The sequence below is a fragment of the Mustela putorius genome, unplaced genomic scaffold (genome assembly GCF_011764305.1).
Source record: "Mustela putorius furo isolate JIRA1106 unplaced genomic scaffold, ASM1176430v1.1 tig00000095_pilon_pilon_pilon, whole genome shotgun sequence".
In the NCBI taxonomy this organism is placed as follows: Eukaryota; Metazoa; Chordata; class Mammalia; order Carnivora; family Mustelidae; genus Mustela; species Mustela putorius.
Window position 1 is genome coordinate 19,704,280 of NW_025421280.1, and position 26,184 is coordinate 19,730,463.

Here is a 26,184-nt window from a genome sequence, read left to right on the forward strand (position 1 = left end):
TTGGCCAAGTAGACTTCGGTGCAAACCTTCATTCCATGTGTCTTAGAATACTTATGTTGAGAGTTTCAGAGGACAGAAGAGAAAGAAAGGGGAAAAATACTTGGAATGGCTGTAAACTTGAAAGTTGTTGGAAAACAGTAGCCCATGACTCTAAATAAAAACACTAAGTAGACACAAGGAGAACCACCTCTAGTTACATCTGCTGAAAGAAAAATCTTGAGAATAATAGTATGGTAATAGCTCTGAAGAAATAATGGAGGCCAGAAAGCGGGACATGATACTCAAAAGTGCTAAAAAGGACAAGAACTGAATAAACCATTATAACCAGTGAAACTATCCTTTAAAAAATGAAGCTGAAATGAGGCATTCCTAGATAAACAAAAACAGAATTCACTGCTGGCAGATCTTCCCTGTAAGAAATACCAAAGGAAGAGCTTCAGGCCAAAAGAAAACAGCACCAGATGGTTGGCTCAAATCCACAGGAAGGACTGAAGAGTAGTGGAAATAGTAAATTTGGTAAATATAAAAGTCTGCCTATGTTTTTTCACTTTTCTTCTCTGTTTCTTCCAAAAACATTAGGAATGTTTAAAGAAAAAAGTACAACCTCATTGTTAGGTTTACATTATTTATAGAAGTATTATATATGACAATAGTAGCACAAAGGAATGGAGCTATTTTGGAGCAAAGCCGCACTAGTTAGCAAAATCAAGTTAGGATCAACCTGAAGTAGATGGTGGTAAGTTACAGATGCGTATTGTAATGCCACTAAAAACAAATAGCAATAAAAACCCAACGGAGGAATTAGAGAAGTGCTACAGCAGAAATACTTGCTTGGCACAAATACTTCCTAAAGAAGGAAAAGAGAAACAAAAAACATAAGACATGTAAAAAACAAATAACAAAGGGCAGACATGAATTCAGTCATATCAATAAGTAACTTACAGAGGCGCCTGGGTCGCTCAGTCGCTAAGCAGTGGCATTCAGCTCAGATCATGATCCCGGGATCCTGGGATCCAGCCCCCACATCAGGGTCCCTGCTCAATGGGGAACCTGCTTCTCTTTCTCCCTCTGCAGCTCTCCCTGCTTGTACTCCCTTGTTCTTTCTGTCAAACAAATAAATAAAATCCTTTTTTAAAAAAAAGTAAGTTACATATTATGAGTAGACTAAACACTTGGATCAAATTGCAGACTGAATTTTAAAATACCTAACTCTATGCTGATCTGCAAAGGACTTGTTTCAGAGCCGAAGGCAAAAATAAGCTGAAAGGAAAAGAAGGGGGAATGATGTACTATTGAGTTGGAGTGGCACCATCAATACCAAATGGACTTTTAAGAGAAGAACTATGACTGGAGACAGAGGGATACCTCATAATGTTAAAAGGGTCAGGACATTGGAACATGTAGTATTTATAAATGTATATACATCTAATAGTGGAGCCTCAAAATACATGAAGTAAAAACTGATAGAATTGAAAAGAGAAATAGTTTAATAATTATAGTCTCAATACTCCTTCCTAAGCAATTGATGGACCAACTAGACTAAAAATCAGTATCTTTTCTCACTAGTTGATAGACCAACTTCAAAAATACAAAAGACTTGAAATAGCATTGCTGTGGACTGGAAGTTTACATTCCCCCAAAACTGATGTGTTGTAGCCTCCTCTCCAATTTGATGGTAATTGGAGGTAGGGCCTTTAGGAGGTAATTAGGTTTGGGTGTGGTTGTAGGGGTCGAGCCACCACGAGAGGACTGTTACTGTTATAAGGGGATGAAGAACAAGTTGATGACTATTTGTGAACCAGAAAGTGAGCTGTCACCAGACACCAGATGTGCTGGCACCTTGATTTTGGATTTTCTGCCCTCCAGAGCTAAGAAATGAATGTTGTTTAAGCTACCCTGGCTATGGTGGGTTTTTTACAGCAAGATAAGACATGGACTGTCAACCGGCTTGATGGTTGACGTGTGAAACACTGCACCCAGGGACTGTAGAATACACATTCTTGTCAAACACACAGGCAACATTATCTTGGACCATACGCTAGGTCATGCATCAAGTTTCAGAAGATTTAAAAGGATTGAAATACGAAAGTTTGCTCTCTGAACACAATGGGATTTAGACTAGAAATTAGCAACAGAAAGAAATCTGGAGAATCCCCAGATATTTGGAAATGAAGTGGTTCACCTCTAACCCATGGATCAAAGATGTTACAAGAACAATTAGAAAAATCTTGAATGGAATGCAATGTATGAAATGTATTTAATTATTAATTAAATGTATTAAATTAATGAAAACAATATGTTAAAATTTATGGTATATATCTAAAGCAGTTCATAGGAAGAAATTTATAACTTTAAATACATATGTTGAAAGGAGTGAAGATCTAAAATAGGTATGTTTCCACCTCAAGAAGTTAGGGAAAAAAAGCCAATCAAACCTGAAGTAAGTAGAGGAAATAATAAAAATCAGGATGGAAATCAATGAAAGAGGAAACAGAAAATGCCAATGTCATAATGGGTGTGACATTTGGGAACAATCCATGTTGTTTCTACTGACAAAATTTTGTATACTTAGACTTTTTTTTAAGTTTTATTGACACTTCTTGGCAATGCAAAATTAGTAACAGCTGCTTCTTAAATTACTGTAAGGCTGTTCTGAAAATGTGGCCTCTAGGCAAACAGCATCAGCATCACTTGAGAACTGATAAGGAATGCAAATTCTCAGGCTTTTGATCTCAGTTCAAGTCTTGATCTCAGCTCAGGTCTTGATTTCAGGGTTGTGAGCTTTTAGGCCCCACTTTGGGCTCCGTGCTGGGCGTGGAGCCTACTTTAAAAAAAGAAATGAAAATACTCTTGTATTTTATGTTTTAGCAAGTCATGTAGGTGGTTCTGATGTACACTCAGTTGTGGGAATCGCTGCTCTAAGGCTTTAACTCTAGCGGAGGAGCAGGAGTTTATGACAGTACTTGCTGTCTTGCTTCTTGGTGGATTAGCAATGATACGTGAACCCACTAGGCAGCCTTGGTACTGACTTTTTTTTTTAAATTTATTTATTTGACAGATCACAAGTAGGCAGAGAGGCAGACAAAGAGAGAGGGGGAAGCAGGCTCCCCGCTGAGCAGAGAGCCCGATGTGGGGCTCGATCCCAGGACCCTGAGATCATGACCTGAGCTGAAGGCAGCAGCTTAACCCACTGAGCCACCAGGTGCCCTGGTACTCACATTTTATAAACTGTTGGTCACTGCCCTTGACTGATCCTTTGTTACAAGGAAATATTTCCAGCGACTTAATCTGTGAAAAAGGCTTGTGATACAAAAACAGAGCCCCATAAAGAAAAAACACAGTAGGAAATGTTCATTCCTTTCCCATTGCTGTGCCTGTCTCAGGAGCCTGCAGGCCTTTGCTGACAGGAGTAAGGGGAGCCCTGCTGCACAGAGCTGCTTTCTAAGGCTGCCAAGAGCAGCCCTGTTAACACTAGGCTTTTTTTTTTTTTAAGATTTTATTTATTTATTTGACAGAGATCACAAGTAGGCAAGAGAGGCAGGTAGAGAGAGTGAGAGAGGAAGGAAGCAGGCTCTCTGCTGAGCAGAGAGCCCGACATAGGGCTCGATTCCAGGACCCTGGGATCATGACCTGAGCTGAAGGCAGAGGCTTTAACCCACTGAGCCACCTAGGTGCCCCAACACTGTTTTTTAAACATCAACTCAGGGACTATATTTTCCAGTGGTGGGACTGGAAGTAGGTAAGAAGTGGTGCTTTGCCATACAATGTGAAGTCAGCACTAAAAGGACTGATGAGGAAGGGGGACCCGGAGGCTTATTGTAACCACGAGAGGACCGTAGTCTTTAGATCACCCTGTGTCAGGTGACTCAATGAATATTAAAAAGACAGCAAACCACCAGGAAGTAGGATAGTGGTTGTATATGTCAGTCAGCCCTCTATGTCTTTAAGCCATAAGAGGAGGTGTCTTAATAATGATGGAAATTAAGGGAAACTAGAAGATCTCACACACCCTGTTTTTATATTAAATGTCAGAACTAACCACTCATACAAGGGGAAGTAAGCAAAGGTAAGAGAACATGGAGGCCTTTCACTTTCTGCACTGTACAGATGCCTACTGCTAGTACATCCCAAAACACCTCTAAAATGATGGAAAGGGGATTTTAAAGCAAAACAAAAGACATAAATGTAAACCATTCCCCTCCTCAAAAAAAAAAAAAAATGAAGAGAGAGAGAGAGAAGGAAAGCAACGGAGAAGGAGATAGCGGCAATGAGAGTTCGGGCGAGTTGCCAACACTGCCTTCCCTGCCAGCATCTGATGAAGAAGAGTAGTAGGCCTGCAGGTGAAAGCCGTCTGCACCAGCTATGCCCGCAGATGGAGGTGTGAAAACAGCTGAAAGTCTACATTTAAAGGAGATGAACCTCTGTTCCCTTCCCCAACCCTTTCGGTGATTGCACTAAAGTGTCCAGATCGAGAAACAGCAGCTGTCTGAAAGGCTAGAGGTGCAGTTCTGAGAGGATGTATTCTAAGTCGTGAGACCCCTTGCCCTTTAAACTTGTTAGCTCTGGCATGCCGGCAGTCACGCTTACGGTCAGATTTTTCTTTTGAGGGATGGGTCTGGCAATGGGGAGAAAATTGTACATAGAGAACTTATAGTCAGCGTTTTGTTTTAGCATTTTGCTAAATATAAATGTGTCAAAGTAACTGGTGATATAACAAGTTAACACATTGTTATAGGTCAAAGTGATTCAGTTTTAAAATGTTTTTAATGATGGCAGAAAGGAAACATTTAGAGAAGGATTAGCAGATGAAGAAGAATGCTCAGAGGCAATGGAACAACAAAGAAGGAGAAAGATAACAAAGAGATCAGCCCAAGAGGCTCAGAATCCAAGTGATTGCAGGGCACAGTTCTGCCAGGCTTTCTGCCAGTATGTAACAAGGATCTCCTTTCCAGCAACATTTTCTTCATTTCCAGCTGTGCCTTCTACTGCCAAGTCCTTAAGGTCCATTTCTCTGCCAGTCTATTTAAGGCAGCAGAGGGCTTTTTCTCTTCTCAGAATTCTTCTGGTCTCTGTTTTTGTCCAATTCCAAAGTCACTTCCCTATTTTTTAGGTGTTTGTTGCGGTAACACCCCTCTACCAGGTATCAGAATCTCATGTAAATATTATCAGCTTTATGTGCTCAAAGGTCCCAAATCTTATTATCTAAATCATTTAAATGTATGTATATGGGTATGATCTCTCCTGGGACACAATTCCTCTCCATCTGTGGACCTATGAAACTAAAAAGTTCTTTGCTCCTATAACATAGTGACGGCACATGCATGGGATAATGAGAGACATTCTCATTCAGAAAGGGAGAAATGGAAGGAGTCATTAGTTCCAAGCAATCTTGAAATCCAGCTGGGCAGAGTCATTAGAAATATTCCTCTGTGGCTCAGCACTCTGCCCTCTGCATCATCTTTTTTCATGAAAGGTAGCATAAGTTTGCAGGTGAGCACTTTTAATCAGCCTGTTTCTTTTCTGTAGAATTTTGGGGGTTTAACTAGCACTCTTTCATTTTGTACTGTCTCTGTACCTTTTTCAGTTCACCATGTTCGTGCTGGTATATAATCTGAAGAACCTTGTGAACCTCTTGTGTATCTTACAGGGATTCATTTGACTAATCAAATACTAGATAACATTTTCCACCAAAATTGGCAAAATTTTTTAGAAATGATGTGGGGCCACCTAGGTGGCTCAGTCAGTTAAATGTCTGTCTTTGTCTTAGGTCATGATCCTGGGATCTTGGATTGAGCCCCACATCAGGCTCCCTGCTCAGTAGGGCATCTGTTTCTCCCTCTCCCTCTGCCCCTCCCCCGACTTGTGCTCCCTCTCTCAAATAAAATAATTTTTTAAAAATTATAATAGGAGTGTTGGGGCAAGAATGGAGAAACAAACGCTTGTGGCCAGACAGTGAGGCACTAAAATTGGTATAGACTTTTGGGGTTGGTTTGAATATGCATTTAAAAAAATGTTTAAGGGGCACCTGGTGGCTCAGTCAGTTAAGCATCTGCCTTTAGCTCAGGTCATGATCCAGGGGTCCCAGGATTGAGTCCTTGTCAGGCTCCCTGCTCAGCTGGGAGCCTGCTGCTTCCTCTCTCTCTTCTCCCCCTTGCTTGGTGCTCTCTCTCTCTCTCACTGTCTCTCTCTCTCTCTCTCTCTCAGTCAAGTAAATAAATCTTTTTTAAAAAGCATTTAAAATGCTTATTTCCAGCTGTTGCATTTATAGGAAGTTATCATAAGGAAATAAAGATGTGAGCAAAGCTTTATCCTCAAAAGCACAAAACACTGGGGTGTCTCCTGGTTGGCTCAGTCAATGGAGCGTGCCACTCTTGATCTTGGGGTTGTGAATTCAAGTCCCATGTTGACTGTGGAGATTACTCAAAAATAAAATCTAAAAAAACAAAAACAAAAACCCTACGGTATTTGCAAATGATGGCTTGCATAGCAGCCATCAAAAAATATTATTTAGCAAAAATAAGTCTTATTGAAGAGCATTAATCTTGGGAACTGCTCAGTGTATCTTTTTATCATTATTATTATTATTATTATTACTTATTTATTTTAAGTAATCTCTGTCCCCAAAATGTGCCTTGAACTCATGACCCCAGGATCAAGAGTCACATGTTCTTCTGACTAAGCCAAGCAGGTGCCCCTGTTCAGTGTATATTCAGTGTAGACATACATAGTTTACATTATATTGTATGCTACACATATTCCATATTTTTTTTTTCAATTCTAAGATTCCATTTTGACATACCCACATAATAACTATTGGGGGACAATTTTTCAGAAGCATTGATAGAAGGGAAGTATATATGACATTATTTCCAGGACTGCATGATTGACAGGTCAGCTGTTTTCTTCTTTATACCTTTCTTTATCATCCAGAATGACACACTGAGCATATATTATTAACATGGTTATTTTAATTGTGTAAGTCCTTTGTTTATTTTGCATTTACTTAAATTAATGACAGTTGGTTGTAACTCAAAAAGGCAAGTTTGTGTAAAGGCTCTTGGGAGTATGGATATCATGCCGTTTGTCCTGAATCCTGCCCTTGAAGGTCTAGGAAAGCATGAAACATATTAGTACATGTTGTTTGAATCCCACATCTGATCCCCACATCCCATTAATGGGAACATTTTTATCTTTTTCACCGAAGAAGCTGAAAAGAGTGAAGACTCCTCGGGCGCCGCAGGCCTCTCCGGCTTACACCGCACGTACAGCCAGGACTGCAGCTTTAAGAATAGCATGTACCATGTTGGAGACTACGTCTACGTGGAGCCCGCAGAGGCCAGCCTGCAGCCACACATCGTCTGCATTGAGAGGCTTTGGGAAGATTCTGCTGGTAAGTTTGTTTTAAATCAAAGGGCAGATTGGTAAGCTGGGACTGTTTTATTCCTCCTTGGTCCTCAGGGAAGAAAATTGTAACTCAGACAGTTATGCCTTGCAACAGTAGTCGTTCTACATTGTATCGGTAAGTAGAAGTAAGCACCAGCTATGTGAAAAACGTCGGATCTCACACTCTCCTGAGTGGCACAGTTGAGTCAAAGGAAATGCCCCTTCCTGAAGTGAGGTTGAGATTCATTCACTCAACTGCTGCTGTTTCTTAAAAACACACAGTAAGCCAGACTGGAGGATGGCAGAGCCTCACAAGAACTAAAGGCTCGTGTTTTACCCCTTGCAGAACCGCTTTGGTACAAATCACAGATAAAAAAGAAATTATTATAGTGTGACATGTGTCTTGGCCTAGAATTTGATTTCAAAAAGGCGTCCTAGAACAGCTGCCTTTCATGTAAAATATGGAGAACAAATAGGAGTTAATGAAGCCAGAAGCAGACAGAAACGTGATCTGAGGCAGTCCAGTTCCCTCAGCTGCTCCTCGTGAGATACCTTTGTCTTCCTTCTCCTGAGTGCTCACTGTATCCCTTCTATGCTTTGGATGCTCTGTCCTTACCAAAGTGCGGTCTGGAGTGTGTCCTGGCCCCAGCAGACTAGGGCAGGTCTCACCGCCTTCTTCATCCTATATATTATACATCCTTTAGCTTTAGTATGAGGGGGAACGTAGCATTTTTTTAGGCCTCGTTATGCTTCATTACTTGAGAATATCATTTCTTCCAAGATAACGATTTTAAGACACTGTGGCCTAAAAAGCACATTGTTCAGGCCATGGCAGAATGGATGGAGATTTTGCTCATTTTGCAAGAATGTGTGATTTCTATTAATGGTAATTTCCTCTCTGTCTCCCTTTTTGTTTTGAGGTGAAAAATGGTTGTATGGCTGTTGGTTTTATCGGCCAAATGAAACATTCCATCTGGCTACACGGAAATTTCTAGAAAAAGAAGTTTTTAAGAGTGACTATTATAATAAAGTTCCCGTTAGTAAAATTCTAGGAAAATGTGTGGTCATGTTTGTCAAGGTAAGAAACTCCTTAGTCTCCAAAGTACAAATCATTCCATGAAAATAAAATTTACAAACGCAAAAAAAGTTGTATTTATAAATCAGACCCTTTAAAATTTGAAATTTTTTAAAGCTGTGTCTATATGCCATTGTGTAAAGATTTAGGAGGAAATTAATCTGATCATGATGATGAAATACCACCATTTGCTTGCCTACAATATATAGCTAAATGCAGTTCGCTTAAATTTTTTTATACTGCCAGGCTAATTTTTGAGGATGACGTTTTCTGAAAGATCATTAAAAATTGTCAGTGTGCTTTTTAGGTAATAAAGTATACCTTTTGTGTATCTATCTGATACAGGCACATTGAGCCCTGCCCAAAGCTTTTAGGAACATTATAGCAGTGTGAAATGCTAATATATTTTCAAAAAGGTAGTTGGTAAGCTAAAGGGTATGTATTTAATAAGGCTCTTCTGTAGCAGGGAGAGGCTTGTACATTGCTAACGATTTACTTACTGTTTGTTGTTAACTGTCAGAAAGTCTTAACAGGTTAGTGTTGGCTTGATTGATGTGTGGTTTTGGTTTTTTTGGTTGACTTGTTTCCAGAACATTCACCTAACTAATAATCTTATTCTTATGTCTCCCAGGAATACTTCAAATTGTGCCCAGAAAACTTTCGAGATGAGGATGTTTTTGTCTGTGAATCACGGTATTCTGCCAAAACCAAATCTTTTAAGAAAATTAAACTGTGGACCATGCCCATCAGTTCAGTGAGGTTTGTCCCTCGGGATGTGCCCTTGCCTGTGGTCCGAGTGGCGTCTGTATTTGCAAATGCAGATAAAGGGGATGACGAGAAGAACACAGACAACTCAGAGGACAGTCGAACTGAAGACAATTTTAACTTGGAAAAGGTATGTAGTTAAAAGCCACACAGAAAAGGATTTTGCATTTCAAAATATTTATTCCAGAAAATAAATGAATAAAGTATTCAAATGCAGAATGAAAAAGAGTAACAACATAAAACCTTAGCCAAACAGAAGGGAGCTATAGGACAGAAATTAATGCTTAGAAAACAACAGTAGAATTGAAAAATAGAATTTAAAACTAAATCCAAGTGCTAATCCTTTGATAAGTCCAGTGAGATATACTATCAACTATCCTAATAAAAAAAGAAGGCTGGGGATAAAAATATATGTTTATAAAAAATAAAAAATTAAAAAAAAAAAAAGAAGGCAGTTAAGCTCAGACATACAAATGTAGAAGAAATTTAAAGACTTACACATTTCTGTTAATAAATTTGAAAGCCCGAATGAAATGAATAATTTTCTAAGACACTCTAAATTACTAAAGAATCGGGACGCCTGGGTAGCTCAGTTGGTTAAGCAGCTGCCTTCGGCTCAGGTCATGATCTCAGCGTCCTGGGATCGAGTCCCACATCGGGCTCCTTGCTCGGCAGGGAGCCTGTTTCTCCCTCTGCCTCTGCCTGCCATTCTGTCTGCCTGTGCTTGCTCTCTCCCCCCCTCTCTCTCTCTGATAAATAAATAAAATCTTTGAAAAAAATATAAATAAATAAATAAAATGAATTACTAAAGAATCAAGAAGAGGGGTAACACGTAAGTGGACAACAAGAAGAAATTTTTCAAAAATGTTCTGAGAGCTAATCAGAATACTCAGGTCAGATACTTCCATGGGTGAATTCTTTTAACCCTTAAGAGACCTATAGTTATAGTACTGTTTAAATTATTTTAAAGCATGGAGAACAAAGAAGACTTCCCAGTTTATTTTACAAAACCAGAATAACCTTAATTCCAAAGCCTGAAAAAATTAAAACAGAAAAACTGCAATTGAGACTAACAGATGAATGTTGATGCAGAAAATACTTGGAGAAAGTGTATTTTTATTTATAAGTGAAACCAAGTTAGTTATTTAAGAACAATATGACCTAGTAGGTGGGAGTTCATTCTAGAAATGCAGGAGTTGGTCAAAATTAGGAAAATTTAGTAATATACTTCATTATATTATTATATCAAAGGAAAGATTATTTGATGAAGTATAGTAACTGTCTTCATTTAAGTTTTAGAAGGATATTTCCTCAAAGCAATTTTTTTTTTCCTAAAGATTTTATTTATTTATTTGACAGAGAGAAATCACAAGTAGACAGAGAGGCAGGCAGAGAGAGAGAGGGAAGCAGGCTCCCCACTGAGCAGAGAGCCCGATGTGGGACTCGATCCCAGGACCTTGAGATCATGACCTGAGCCGAAGGCAGCGGCTTAACCCACTGAGCCACCCAGGCGCACCCTCAAAGCGATTTTTTAAAGTTATGTTTATTTCTCATGACTTAAGCCTGCTTTGCTCTACTATTATCTATATTTTTCTGAAAGTAGCCAATGAAGACAAACAAAAATAGTAAAAATATTGACAGTTAAGTGGCAAAATCTTTTTGCAGATCATGGGGGAGCAATTAACTAAAGTTTTGAAAAACAATTCAACAAATAGAGATTTCAAAATCCATATACAAGTCAATAGCTTTGTTACATAAACAAAACAATAATCCACAAGAGTTTTGAAAGAAAGGTGAAAATGTTGAATATACTTTAGCAACTGTTAGGAAAATCATGTAGAAGAAAATATCTGATTCACCTTAACAAAATACATTAAGAAATAACCTTGGGCGCCTGGGTGGCTCAGTGGGTTAAGCTGCTGCCTTCGGCTCAGGTCATGATCTCAGGGTCCTGGGATCGAGTCCTGCATCGGGCTCTCTGCTCAGCAGGGAGCCTGCTTCCTCCTCTCTCTCTCTCTGCCTACTTGTGATCTCTCTCTGTCAAATAAATAAATAAAATCTTTAAAAAAAAAAAAAAAAAAGAACCTTGAAAGGAATATTTGGAACCTATGGGAAGAGAAACCGTCTACTCACGGACATAAAGATTTGGATAGATTTTTTTCAGAACTTGACAAAATGGGGTGTCTGGGTGGCTCAGTTGGTTAAGTGTCTGACTTCAGCTCAGGTCATGATGTCAGGGTCCTGGGATCGAGTGTTGGCCTCCCTGCTCAACAGGGAGTCTGCTTCTCCCTCTCTTCCTGCGCCTTCCCACCACTCATGGACACTCGCTTGCTCTCTCTCTCTCTCAAATAAATAAAATCTTAGAAGAAAAAAAAAAGAATTTGACAGAATTATTCTGGCTTTCTCATGTAAGAATAAACGCAGCAGTCACCAGGAAAAGAAGGAGGAAAATAGTAATCAAAGTGCTTTGCCTTGCCAGATGTTATTGTATTTATATATATTATATATAGAGAGAGCAAAACATATTTTTTTTGTTTTTTAAAAGATTTTATTTATTTATTTGACAGAGAGATATTACAAGTAGGCAGAGAGGCAGGCAGGTGTGGGGGGGAAGCAGGCTCCTTGCCTTCTCTCGGCTGAGCAGAGATCCTGATGCGGGGCTCGATCCCAGGACCCTAAATAAGATCATGACCAGAGCCAAAGGCAGAGGCTTAACCCACTGAGCCACCCAGGCGCCCATATATCAAAGTTTTATTTGTTTAGCTAATCTCTGTATCCAAACATGAGGCTTGAACTCATGACCCCAAGATCAAGAATTGCTTGTACATTGCTAACCATTTACTTACTGTTTGTTGTTAACCAGGAGACCCTGTATATTTTGTTATTTATAAAAAATTGAGGTATTCCAGTCTGTGGAAGGAATAGGCTTTTCACAGTTAAAATCCCGTATATAAAGGTAGTATTTTAAATCAGCAGGAAAGGATGGAATTAAATGATAATGGGAAAACTGGTAGCCATTTGAAAAAGAAAAAAAGAAAAGAAACCATCTGAACTCTCATTCACATCATATTCCAAAAAGTAATAATACCAAAAACAAAAGCAAAATGGAAGAAACAGTACCAGTTGCTAACATAGGCAGATTTATTATTATTTACCTATATTCGTTATTTGTAAGGTTGGAATGGGTCCTTTCTATACATGATATGAAACCCAGGAGGCATTAAAGTGGAGCGAAAGTCTTCAGGACAACCTTTTTTTTTTTTTTTCTTTTTAAGATTTCATTTATTTATTTATTTGACAGACAGAGATCACAAGTAGGCAGAGAGGCAGACAGAGAGAGAGGGGGAAGCAGGCTCTCCACTGAGCAGAGAGCCCGATTCGGGGCTCAATCCCAGGACCCTGAGATCATGACCTGAGCTGAAGGCAGAGGCTTATCCACTGAGCCACCCATGCGCCCCGACAACCATTTTTTTAATGCAAAAAGCTTTTAGAAATCTGGGGAAGAAGTGACACTAGGAAAATAGGCAAAGGACTAAATAGATCATTTATAGAGGGGAGACAGCCCAAAAAAAGTAAGAAAATCTGTTAATCTAATAATTTTCAAAAGCCTGACAGTTGGCAAGAGTTCTGAAGATTGCTAATGCTGACAACACCTGCTTTGGGTGTGAGGCAGGACACTTCTCTCCCATCCGTGGCATTCCCCTTGACCCAGCGTCCATTTGATACTAGGGAATGTGGTCCAACTCAGTACTAGGTGCACCGAAGTCTTCTCCACAAGGAGCAGCATCAGTGTTATTTGTAAAAGCAAAAACCTTTGGCCAGACCCAAATGCCCATGAATAGGAGTTGAGTAAAGTGTCAGACATCCATTGCTTGCCAACTCTGTAGCCAGTAAGCACAATGAGGTAGCTCTATATATGGCACACAGAAGATTGTCCAAGTCACTTGGTAAGAACATGCTCATAACTAACAGGTGGCAGAATGGGATCTGGTTCCATTATTATTCAAAAAAACTCAAACTGTATGTTTACATACCCGACTGTAAAAGCAATGTAGAGAACTGCTGTGTGCTGAACCAGGTGTTTATCTCTGGGGTTGGATCACAGAAGATTGCCTTTTAAGTTTTACATGCTCTAATGTTTGAATTGTTGCCCACAGATACATTTCTTTTATATAATCAAAAAAGATAAAGCCTTTTTTTTTTTTAGATTTTTTAAAAAATTTATTTATTTGACAGAGATCATAAGTGGGCAGAGAGGCAGGCAGAGAGAGATGGGGGGAAGCAGGCTCCCCGCTAAGCAGAGAGCCCGATGCGATGCGGGGGATCATGACCTGAGCCAAAGACAGAGGCTTAACCCACTGAGCCACCCAGGTGCCCCAAAAAATAAAGCTTTTAAATTGTCAATATAAAAACTGGAAAAAATTGACTTCTTTGTGTCTTAGAAAAGAAATCCATTTTAGTGTCCTAACAGTGTTAAAAAAGAAAGGAAGCTTGGGAAAGAATATGATATTTTTTATACTTTGCCAATATGTTGGGAATTATAGAGACATTAATTTTGAAAGAATAAGAAATACCAATGGAAGCCAACATGGGAATTAACACAGATTTCTAACTACAATTCGTAAGTCTCCAGGGTCCTCTCTGTGCATGATTTTGTTTTTGTTTTTTTCTTTTGTCTCATCTTTATTTTAATACTGCCTGGCCAAAACAAGTCATTCCTGGAACTTTTTTTTTTTTTTTTAATTCCTAGAACTTTTAAAAGAATACTTTTAGCAGGTAGAGCAGAGAAATTACTTTTAAAAATTAAAAAAAGAAGAAGAACTTCAGAATAGAACCCATTCCTAAAAGAAAAAGGGGTGTGTTTTTTTTTTTTTTCAAGATTTTATTATTTGACAGAGAGAGAGAGTGCACAGGCAAGTAGAGTAGAGGGAGGGGAAAAGCAGGCTCTCCACTGAGCAGGGAGCCCAATGTGGGCCTCAATCCCAGGACCCCAGGACCATGACCTGAGCTGAAGGCAGATGCTTAACTGACTGAGCCACCCAGGTGCCCAGAAAAAGTTCTTCTTAATTTCAGGGCCTACTTCATAGTCCCCACTCCTGCAGGTTCCTCTCATCCATTATATGTGTTATTTTCCAAGAAGATCATTTATATATCACATTTGAAGTCATAACAAAGATTAAAACAAATCACTTGGACCTTCTGAAGGAGATTTTTTTTTTCAGTTTGAAGTTTCACATATTCTCAGGGAGATGCAGTAGAAAATATTGGGATTCTATAGTTTCCTCAGCTTTTATACGTTTTGGAGTTAATATGTTTAAAACACCTCATGCTGTGCCCACTTTCTGCATCAGATCAGAACTTTTTTTTTTTTTTTATCTTTTTATTCGAGAGTGCTCTCAGGAGTGGGGGGGGGGGGGACAGAGGCAGAGACAGAAGCAAACTCCCTGCTGAGCACAGAGTCCAACACGGAGCTCGATCCCAGGACCTTGAGATCAATCATGACCTCAGCCAAAGTCAGACGCTTAACCAACTAAGCCACCCAGACTCTTTTCTTTTTTTTTCTTTTTGCCAAAACTATAAAACAGCAATAACGAATGGGTGTTCAAGTGCTTTTCATAAGTCAAGCATTGTTCTGTGTACTTAACTATGGAATATGTCATTGGAGATTCCTAACAGCCCCATCTGATGGGTGCACTGCCTTCATTTTACAGGTGAACTAAGAGGTCAAATGAATTTGCCCAGTGTCAAAGCAGCCAATGAAATTTTTTTAAAAAATTTCATTTAGAGCCATCAGTTGTTAATGCTAAGAAATTGAGAGCTCAGTAAATGTAGTGAAGGAACACCTTACGCAGTATTTACTCCTTATCCTCCATAGCAGTGTGTGAGTGAGGCTGCTCCTGAATGCTGATGTGTCCTCTTCAGTGCTCCCCACCCCCCACTGCAAGGCTATGGGAACGGGGTGGAGGAGGAGGATAAAGGCATCTTGGAGTAACTTTTTTTTTTTTTTTTTAAGATTTTATTTATTTGACAGAGAGAGAGATCACAAGCAGGCAGAGAGGCAGGCAGAGAGATAGGGGGAAGCAGGCTCCCTGCCGAGCAGGGAGCCCCATGCGGGGCTGGATCCCAGGACCCTGAGATCATGACCTGAGCCAAAGGCAGAGGCTTAACCCACTGAGCCACTCAGGTATTAATTACCCTTGAAGTAACATTTTATAAGACTTAAGTGTAAATTTAAAATAAATGCAGTATTTAATAAGACTTAGTTTGGTTTCAGTACCCTAGTTTTGGTTTCTGATCTTCATCTAAACTTCTGTTTATGGTTATTTTTTCTTTTAAGTTAATATGAAGGAAAGTCAGCTTTCCTTTCTTAACCTCCTCTGTCTGCTCCTTGATTGTCAGCTGTCTATCTTTAACCAGTTTCCTTTACCACAGGAGAAAGAAGATGTCCCTGTGGAAATGTCAAATGGCGAACCAGGTTGCCACTACTTTGAGCAGCTCTGTTATAATGATATGTGGCTGAAGGTTGGCGACTGTGTCTTCATCAAGTCCCATGGCCTCGTGCGCCCTCGAGTGGGCAGGTGGGTGTTACTGAAGCAGGGAGGATGCAGTTGGGTCTGAGAGATTTGGGTAGAAATTCATCACTCTTTAGAATGAAGTCAGAGTCATTGTCATCATCCCCTTGACAATGCTGTAACTTCCCCAGCCTCTTCACACACATTCACCTTGCTTTTGTCTCTAGCCACACTTCCTTCTCTAAATCCTTCTGTGAATTTTTCTTTTTTTCTCCTACCATTTACTGAATTTTTAACCCAGGAATCCCCCTGCGTACCTCACATGATGAACTCCTTTAGTTTAACTTAGAGATAGTACTTAAGGAAGCCTATCCTGTCCCTGCAGACTGGATTAGGTCTCCCCATTACTCTCGGAGCGCATATCAGGTTATTTTACTGTTGAATTTCCATACCAGACTGCAAATGCCCTGAGAACAGAGGCCCCATATTTTGCTCACCTTTGTATTCCCTGCATGGTGCATGAAATATAGTAGGGGCTCAAATATTTGCTGAACAAGTAAGTGAATAAAAGTGTGGTTGCGTGGCGTAGAATGGCAACAAAGGAGTTAGGTATGCGACTGGGCAGTAGAGGATAGTGGTTAAGAGTGGTGGGTCTTGGCGTGAGTTCCAGCTCTGCTAGCTGCATGTCCTTAAGTAAATGATTGACTTCTCTAAGCTCACTTCCTCATTCCATTTTTTCTTCATTCAGCAATCATTTATTACAAACCTAGTATTTGCTAGGCTGTGAGGATACATTAGTGAATAAAACAAATATCCTTAATCTCATGGATCCTTGTTGCAGTGGGAATACAAACAGTAAATGTTGCAATAAGTAAAGGGTACAGAACATTAGGTCATGATATGTTCTGTGAAAAAAATAGATCGGTGTGTGGGAAATCAGGAGTGCATGGTCAAACTGAGGAGGTACAGAAGTTTTTTGTTTTTTGTTTTAAAGATTTTATTTATCCATTTGACAGACAGAGACCACAAGTAGGCAGAGAGCCCGATGAGGGGCTCGATCCCAGGACCCCGGGATGATGACCTGAGCTGGGCAGAGCCTTCAACCCACTGAGCCACCCAGGCATCCCAGTACAGAAGTTTAAATAGAGTGTATATAGGCCTCACTGAGAACTGACAGTTGAGCTAATACTCGAAGAAACTGAGGGAGTGAGTAATGTGAATATTGAGGGAAAAAGCTTTCCAGGAAGCGTGAGTGGACAGTATGAAGACCTGAGAGAGAAGTGTGCCTGGCCTGGCCAAATGTGGACAGTTTGTTGCTGGACAAGTGAGCCGTACGATAAGGTAGATGGGAAGTGAGGGCCATATATAAGTGGACCTGAGAGACCATTGTTGGCACTTGGGCTTTTACTGAATTAAAGAGAGTACTGTTGGGTTCATTCATTCATTCATTCATTCATTTATTTTAAAGATTTTTATTTTTGTATTAGAGAGAGAGCCTGAGTGGGCCGAGAGGCAAGAGGGAGAAGCTGACTCCCCACTGATCATGGAGCCCGATATGGGGCTCAATCCCAGGACCCTGGGATCATGACCTGAGCTGAAGGCAGACACTTAACCGACTGAACCACCCACGTGCCCCCATTGGATTCTTTTAAGCATAGGTGTGATATCTGAATTAGTTCTTAGCAGGATTGCTCAGCCTACTAGGTTTTGAGAGTAGACTCAAAGGGTCAAAGAGAAGCAAGGAGATCTGCTAGGAGGCTGTTGCAATAACCCAGGCAACCATGATTGCTGGTTCAGACCAGTAGTTAGATCCTGTGGTGAAATGTGGAGTTAATAGGATTCCTGATAAATGGGATGTGGGGTCCGAGAAAGAGAAAGGAGTCAAGGGTGACTTCTGTGTGTTGGCTTGAGGAACTGAAAGGGTGGAGTTACCATGAACTGAGATGAGTAGGTTTCTTAATGTCAGAAACCACAGGACAGGGGCGCCTGGGTGGCTCAGTGGATTAAAGCCTCTGCCTTCAGCTCAGGTCATGATCCCAGTCTGTCTGTCAAATAAATAAATAAAAATCTTTTAAAAAAAAAAAGAAAAGAAAAGAAAAGAAACCACAGGACAATAGGGACATTAATAATCCCAGCTTGCTGGGAGCAATTGTGACAAATGGTATAATACCTAACACTTAGCAGTCAGATGTGCATTTTTACTTTTGTATAGGGAGATAATATCTCTCATCAGACTCTCAATGGTTGAAGGGCTGTTACACCTTGGCACTCAAAAAGGTCATGAACCATATACCTTAAAGAAATATCTGTGACTCATGTGAGCTGACCCCAAATACGGATAGTTTATGTGTTTCGTCAGCTAATGAATCCAATGACAGGTATCGCCCTCGGCGCACAAGGATAAAAAGAACCCTGGCTCAGATGCATCTTCTCTCTCTATTTCCGCAAGTCTACACACTTACATACGCTTACATGACCAATCAGCGAACAGGGTACAGGAGGGAGCGAATCAGGCTGTGCACCTAAACGAACAACTTCGCTAGCAACCAATGCTGTTTACTTCCTCTTTGGGCGTTCCGCTTAGTCTCACGAGGCAATCCTCACCTGGCAACTAGCCAGGCGCCATCTTTTAATGGCGGAGGCCGCCCTGGCTAGGGGCCTGCCTCTGACAGACAGGTGCTTAGTTTTGTTTTCATCATGAGCATTTCAGGGGAAAAAAAAACCCTGGAGGTTAGCTGAAACTATTAAATCGTATGCCTTGGTATTGTGTGTTTTTTCCCTCAGATGAATAGCCAATGGTGTCTCCCTTTCCGTGTCTTTTCTTGTGCTCAGAATGGGGAAAGTCAAGGAAATTGTCTTATTATCATATAATAATATATAATAATATATCATATAATAATATAATTATCATATATAGTCTACAAAACTCCTCCGAGTACTAAATATCATTAAGTTTTTGGTTAAGAGAATTTTTAATAGATTAATCCTTCAAGAGTGAAACCAGTCAGAATTCTATTTTAATGGAATTTCTCCATTTTTCCCCCAAGAATTGAAAAGGTATGGGTCCGAGATGGAGCTGCATATTTTTATGGCCCCATCTTCATTCACCCAGAAGAGACGGAACATGAGCCCACAAAAATGTTCTACAAAAAAGAAGTATTTCTGAGTAATCTGGAAGAAACCTGCCCCATGACATGTATTCTGGGTATGTATTTATGCCTTTTCATTTAATCGCGTCCATTCTACAACAGCTGATTGAGTACTTCTGTGTTAGGCACTGTTCTAGGTGCCAGCTATACAGCAATCAAAAGACCAGAATCTCTGCCCTCTTAGAGACTTAACAGTGGGGCAGAGGTTGGGGAATCAGTAAATAAATTAAGGCTATAGGACATCAGGTAGTAATTAGAGCTATGAATGAGAATCAGGCAGAGGAGAAGAGGACAGAGAGTCATGTTGAGGGGAGATCTTGTTTTAGTGGTCCCCAGAAGCCTTTCTGATAGGTGATGTTAGCAGAGCCCTGAAGGCAGTGAGGAAGAAAACCATCTGAACACAGACATGCCCGCGTTTTATTGCACTTTGCTTTGGTGCAATAAAATGCTGTTTTTCACAAATTGAAGGTTTGTGGCAACCCTGTAACAAGCAAGTCTGTTGGTACCATTTTTCTAAGAGCATTTGCTCACTTCATATCTCTGCATCACATTTTGGTAATTCTCACAGTATTTCAGACTTTTTTTTTTTTTTTAAGATTTTATTTATTTGACGCAGAGAGAGAGATCACAAGTAGGTGCGGGGGTGGGGAGGGAAGCAGGCTCCCCGCCAAGCACAGAGCCCAGTGCGGGACTCGATCCCAGGACCCCGAGATCATGACCTGAGCCGAAGGCAGAGGCTCAACCCACTGAGCCACCCAGGCGCCCATCAGACTTTATTCTTGTTTGAGATGCCTGGATGAGGAATTACTTTTTACTGATGAGCAAAAACGGTGGTTTCTTTTTTTTTTTCCAAAGATTTTATTTATTTTTATTTATTTATTCATTCATTCATTCATTCATTCATGAGAGACAGAGAGAGAGAGAGAGGCAGAGGGAAAAGCAGGCTCCCCTCAGAGCAGGGAGCTTGATGCAGGACTCAGTTCCAGGACCCTGGGATCATGACTGAGCTGAGAGCAGACGCTTAACCATCTGAGCCACCCAGGCACCCAAGACAGTGGTTTCTTGATAAGGAATCTACTCATGGTAAAATTGGTTGTGAAGACTGTTAAAATGACAACAAAGGATTTTGAAGATCACGTAAATTAGTTGTTAAAGCACCAGCAGGATTTGAGAGGATTGACTCCCAAGTTTGAAAGAAGTTCAACTATGGGTAAAATGCTATCCAAACAGCATCACATGCTACAGAGAAATCATTTGTGAAAAGAAGAGTCAATCGACATTGCAAACTTCACTCTGTCTAATTTTAAGAAATTGCCACAGACACTCCAACGTTCAGCAACCACCATCTTAATCAGTCAGCAGCCATTATCATCCGGACAAGACCCTCCACCAGCAAAAAGATGGGACACCTGATTGGCTCAGTCAGTAGAGCATATGACTCTTCATCTCAGGGTTTTGAGTTCAGGCCCCAGTTGGATGTAGAGTTCATTTAAAAAAAAAAAAAAAAATTGCAGCTTACTGAAAGCTTAGATGGTTAGCATTTTTTAGCAATAAAGTGTTTTTTAATTGTTGTATGCATATTTTTTAGATATAATGCTATTGCACACTTAATGGACTACAGTATAGTATAAACATAACTTTTATATACAATTTTATAAAAATCATTTGACTTGCTTTATCGTGATACTCCCTTTATTGAGGTGATCAGGAACTGATCCTGCGGTATCTCCCAAGGTATGACCGCATCTGAGATTTTACTCCTTTTAGGCACAGCAAATGTGAAATGCAAAAGCATGGTACCCTTAAGGCATGGTATCTGGGCCTGTTTGAGACACAGGGAACAGCTGGTGGCTGGGGCAGAACAGGAGGGTGTTGCTGCACACGCAGAAATGGTAGGTCTACTAGACTGTGCTGAGAGGAAGCAGATAGGAAGTCCTGGTTGTGAGCGGAGAGCTGCATGAGCCAGCACATGCACTAGAGGAATCACTGTGCACAGAGTATGGAACATATGTAAGAGTGAGGTAGGAAGCAGGGGGAGAAGTTAAAAGACTTCTGCAATCTCCTTTGGACTCTTAACCCTAGCAATGTTACTGTCCCTGATGCAGAAATGTGCAGGGCTCGCATCACTGTTTCTGTTCAGCCACACTTCTGAGTGCTCATGCGCACTCTGCTTCTCAGGTGCAGGTTTGTGCTTCCAACTGCCATTGTCTTCAGCGTAGTGTTTCTTCTTGCCCTGAATTAGTGCTGCAGCAAACCAGCTCCTCTTCCCATCTTTTGGAATAGTTTTCCAAAAGGTTACTAGGTAAAAGTGATTACACATGGTTATAAAGAAGCAGCCACCATGCTTACGGCCAAGAGGAAATCATTGTTTTACACTTAGACCTTATTTGATCACGAAGTTACATTGTTTCAGTGTTTTGAGTTTTTTCAGAATTGGTTATTTCTGATAGTTAAACACATTTTTCTCTTCATAACCTGGTGCACCGTGGGGGGAGGGGGAGCAAAGGCTAGTGCGCTTATTAAGTCCTTCTTGAGTTTCTGTAGCAGAGTCTGTCCTCCTTTTAACTCATGATCCAGACTAAAGAAGTGCTCGAAGACCTTGCTTCCTAGGGTAAACCCAGCCAGAAGACTCAAGGCAGATAGCAAAAGTGAGACTGAAGTCTCCTTCGTTAGGGTAACCATATGGTTTATTGCTTTTTTTCTAAGTGGTTACCCTGGGAATTACATCTTAATTTTGTGGCAATCTAGTTTGAATAGTTTGAATCAGTACTGCCTCAGCTTTTTTTCTTTTTTTTTTTAAGATTTTATTTATTTATTTGAAAGAGAAAGAATGAGAGAGAGCGCATGGGGGGTGGGTGTCAGAGGGAGAAGCAGACTCCCTGCTGAGCCCGACGCAGGACTCATTCCTGGGACTCTAAGATCATGACCTGAGCCAAAGGCAATCGCTCAACCACCTGAGCCACCCAGGAGCCCTGTCTTAGCTTCTGTTGTATATTAAACCCTGCTCCTGTACAGTACCATCCCTCCTGCCTTGTCTAATTGTCAGAAATTAAGTCTTTTCACTGTGTGTGCCCATCGGCAGGAATTTCTAAATACCACTTTATGCATTTGTCTTTAAAATCTTATAGGAGGGAAAAGGGAGAATTAGAAACTGGAAATACAATATTGGCTTTCATATTTACATATGTGGTTACCTTTTTTGGTGTTTTTATTTCTTTGTATGGCTTCACATCATTATCTGATATCCTTTCATTTCAGCCTAAAGGACTCCCTTAAATTTTCTTGTTGAACAGATCAACTAACAACAAACTCCCTTGTCTTTTGTTTATCTAAAAGTGTCTTAATTCTTCTACTTTGAAGATACTTTTGCTATATATAGAATTCTCTATTGACAGTGTTTTCTGTCATGCTTTCCATCAAATTTGAGAAGTTTTTGTCTTTACATAGTCTTTCTTCTCCTTTCTCTTTCCTCCCTCTGAGATTCCCCTTAGGCCTACGATGGTTTGCTTAATGCCTTGTCACAGGTCTCATGGACTGCTCATGTTTCTTTATTCTTTCTTCTTTCTGTTCCTTCAGACTGATCATCTCAGTTGGCTTATCTTCAAGCTCACAGATTCTTCTGCCTATTAAAATCTTCTAATTTTTCATTTTAGTTGTTAACACTTTGCAGCTCCCATGAGATTTTTTTTTTTTTAAGATTTTATTCATTGTGAGAGAGAGAGAGAGAGAGTGCACACACAAGCATGGGGGGAGGGGCAGAGAGAAAGGGAGAAGCAGGCTCCCCACTGAGCAGGGAGCCCCATGGGGACTCCACCCCAGAACCCTGGGATCATGACCTGAGCCAAAGGCAGACACTTAACTGACTGTGCCACCCAGGCACCCTTCAGCTCCAGCGTTTCTTTTTAGGCATTCCAGTTCCTGTCTTATTCTTGATAGTCTCTATTTGGTGAGTCAGCATTCTGATTTCCTTTGGTTCTTTGTCCATAGTTCACTTTAGCTCTCTGAGCGTATTTAAGACAGTTGATGTAAAGTGTCTGCCTCATAAGTCCAGTGTCTGGGCTTTCTCTGGGATGGTTTCTTTTCATTTCTTTTTATCTTGTGTATGGACCATACTTTCTTATTTCTTTGCATGGCCTTGTAATTTTTTATGAAAACTGGGTATTTTGAATATCATACTGTGATACCTCTGGAAACTGGATTCTCCCCTTTCCTCAGGCTTTAGTGTTACAGCTTACTACGAGTCATAGTTGCTCATTTAAACTGTTTTTGCTATTGTGTGTGGTCACTGAAGTCTCTGTTCTGTTAGCTTAATGGTCAGCTAATGATTTAATAGAAATTTTCTTAAATGCTTGGGTTAAACAAACAAACAAACAAAATTCCCAATCTCTGCAGCTTGAGGCTGTGTCGGTGTTGGAAGACACTTTCATCCCTCGGCCTGAAGTTTACAACTCTGCCTTTGCCTTTGCATCCCGCTTGCACAGGGTTTGACGGTCAGCCAGAGGTGAGAGTTTAGGGCTTTTCGGTCTTTTCTGAGCATGCATCCTGCCCATGGCACGTGCGTGGCTTTCTAGATTCTCCCGGATATGTGGAAGCTTTTCAGAACTCTTATTCATTCCCCAAAGTATCTCACTGCCCAGCTTTTTCTGCCAGGCTTTTTCACATTTGTACTATTTGCCCCAACTGATAACCTTTGTTCCAACTGGCACCATCTGGTTCATTTGCCTTCAGATGTTTTCAACAGAAGTACCATAGCCACTTCTCTGCCATGAGATTCCAAGTTAAGTGAAATAAAGACAAACCCTTTGTGTTAGTCCCTCAGAAAGCCACCCATGTTGGTCAAAATAGGCAACCAAATTCTTTGGAGAATGCTCTCTTTCCAGCACCAGAAACTCACACTAGGAGTGTGGGCTGCCATCTTCCTGACTGCTGCTGAACCAGAGGAGAGTGAGGGGGATGAGGCAAGAGTAAGTTAAAATGCCACAAAGCTCTCCTGCTTACTTGCAGTCACTTTTTTTCTTGATTAAGCATTCATGTAGTTGTTTGGCTGTTTCCCAGAGTTCTGATAATGTTGATTCTGAGTTTCTGATGGCTTTCCTCATTGTTTCTGAGGAAACAGAATGTTTCCTTTCTTTTCCATTGTTTCTGAGGAAACAATGTTTCTTAGAGAGAATGGCCCTTGGATCCCCCTCCTTGTCTGTTTTCATCGACCTACACCATCCTTTTTATAGGTACCTATTCAAATGTGTTACACTCTGTAGTTTATAAACTACATATCCAGGATCATCTTTATTTTTCACCATGACCCCGTACAAAAGGGGCTGTCATTCTCAGAAAAGTGAAGTTACTGTCTAATACTTTGGCCAAAACTAAAGCCTAGGTTTTCTCGCTTCTGCTTCTGTACTGGTGTTTGGATTCTTGGTTTATAGCCAGCTGGAGCATTGTGGAGAGTGAAAAGAGGTGCCAGTATTATTAGGCAGGATACCAGCCATACAATGAGATGCATGGTTACTTTCTCTTGAGGTAAACCCCAAATGGAAATGCATCTAGTGGTCACAAAAGGGAATCTCAGCCCAGCTTGTGCATTTCAGTATCCACCCCTTAGGAAGAAAATGTGGGTTTTTTGGTTACGTTTTATATTGACTTTCACATGCAAGGAGGCAGATTTTTTTTAACTAATTTGTTTCTGTGGCGAGCAACAATTTAAGGTATTTAAGCTTTAGAAGTTTTATAATTTTATTGTGTTAACTGTACACAGTGTTGAATGTAAATTTCATCTTTGTCTCCCTGGAACAAAAGTTTTAAAGATAATTAGGTGAGAGAGGTATAACATTTTTATACACCTGATGGGGGCATATTTCACTTAGTCCTGTTTTGCTGTTATACATATGATTTTTGTTCATTGCCTTCAGTAACTTAATATGGTGATTAAACAGCCACAGAGCACTTGCTTTTGGGAATGAACATGGCCACACCTGACAGAAACTGTCTCCATCCTTGGGCACTTGGATCGTAAAATTCCCAGGAACCTGGGTTCCTGAAACATGCCAATTCCTAATTTATTTGCTAGTTCTGTTTTCTTCATAATAGAATTTTTTATTAGAATTAATAAATGGAAACACCACGATTATCTATATTTTTATTTATCATCAAAGAGCAGTTAGAAAGTTGAATTTTAAAAACATACAGTTTACCTTAAATACCTGGGAATAAATCTTTTAAAAAGATGTATAAGACTCCTGTACACACACACACACACCAAAAAACCATGTGAGTCAGGATGCCTGAATAGCTCAGTCAATAAAGGGTCTGACTTTTGATCTCAGCTCAGGTCTTGATCTCAGGGTCATGAGTTCAAGCCCTGCTTTGGGCTCCACACTGGGTGTGGCACCTACTTAGAGGAAAAAAAAAAAAACCACCCTACTAGAAAATGATTGAAAGGATTTAAAGAATGCCTAAATAAATGAAGTGATTCATTGTGTTTATAGCGGGAAAACTCAGTATTTTAAAGAAGTCACTTCTCCCCATATTTGGTATATCAATTCATTATAGTTCCAGTCAGAGTCCAGCAGGTTTTTATAAGTTTTGTATGCTTTATTAAGTGAAGCTTCCTGGGCTTAAAAGCCAGGATGTCTTTCAATGTTTTGTCAGGGCCTGGTAGGAACCCCAGGTCAGGACACAGACCACATCCATTCCAGGGGTATTAGTCAGTTTTACTCTTGAGCTGTGAGCATAATTTTTACCTTTTCCAAATCTCTATTTTTCCTTCTGTGAATTATGGAAAATGTTAACTATGCCTTCTCTTAATCGAAAAGCCTTTAGATTGTGTAATTCAAGTGCTTGTGTGTAAATCTGAGGCAGTGATAGTAATCACAGCTGTTTTAAGCTTCTGAAATGTTTCTGACCTGTTTTTACATGTTTTAGGTGTTTTACATGTTAATGTTTAATAAGTTATTAACTGTGAACACTCGTGTTAAGGTTGAGAACAAAATGAGGGGTGCCCATATCCCTCTTATTTAATCGTGTTATGGAAGTACTAGTCAGCATGGGTAGAAGTAAGAAACAAAGTCTACACTGAGGGAGTTAAGAATGTGATAATTCAGGAAGATCAGCTTGGAATTACTTCACACAATAAGAGAAGTGAGATGATTGAGTACAACATGGATAATACAGCAACTGCCTTAAGAGATTCAATAATGGGGCGCCTGGCTGGCTCAGGCAGTAGAACATCTGCCTCTTGATCTTGGGGTCGTGAGTTTGAGCTCCACATTGTGTGTGAAGATCACTTAAATAAAAAGCACTT

General features: G+C 40.2%; 1 protein-coding gene across 16 annotated transcripts in view; it reads left to right on the forward strand.

Moving 5' to 3' along the window:
* Positions 1-26,184, forward strand: part of PBRM1 (polybromo 1) — a 127,583-nt gene that overhangs the window by 71,958 nt on the left and 29,441 nt on the right. For 13 of the 16 annotated variants that reach the window (XM_045079085.1, XM_045079097.1, XM_045079089.1 and 10 more), the window contains 5 exons: positions 7,205-7,390; positions 8,304-8,461; positions 9,090-9,353; positions 15,656-15,801; positions 18,783-18,940. In XM_045079085.1, the coding sequence (XP_044935020.1) occupies positions 7,205-7,390; positions 8,304-8,461; positions 9,090-9,353; positions 15,656-15,801; positions 18,783-18,940 (912 nt within the window). The remainder of the gene's footprint in view (positions 1-7,204; positions 7,391-8,303; positions 8,462-9,089; positions 9,354-15,655; positions 15,802-18,782; positions 18,941-26,184) is intronic. The other 3 variants (XM_045079102.1, XM_045079095.1, XM_045079113.1) reach the window with 1 other exon arrangement.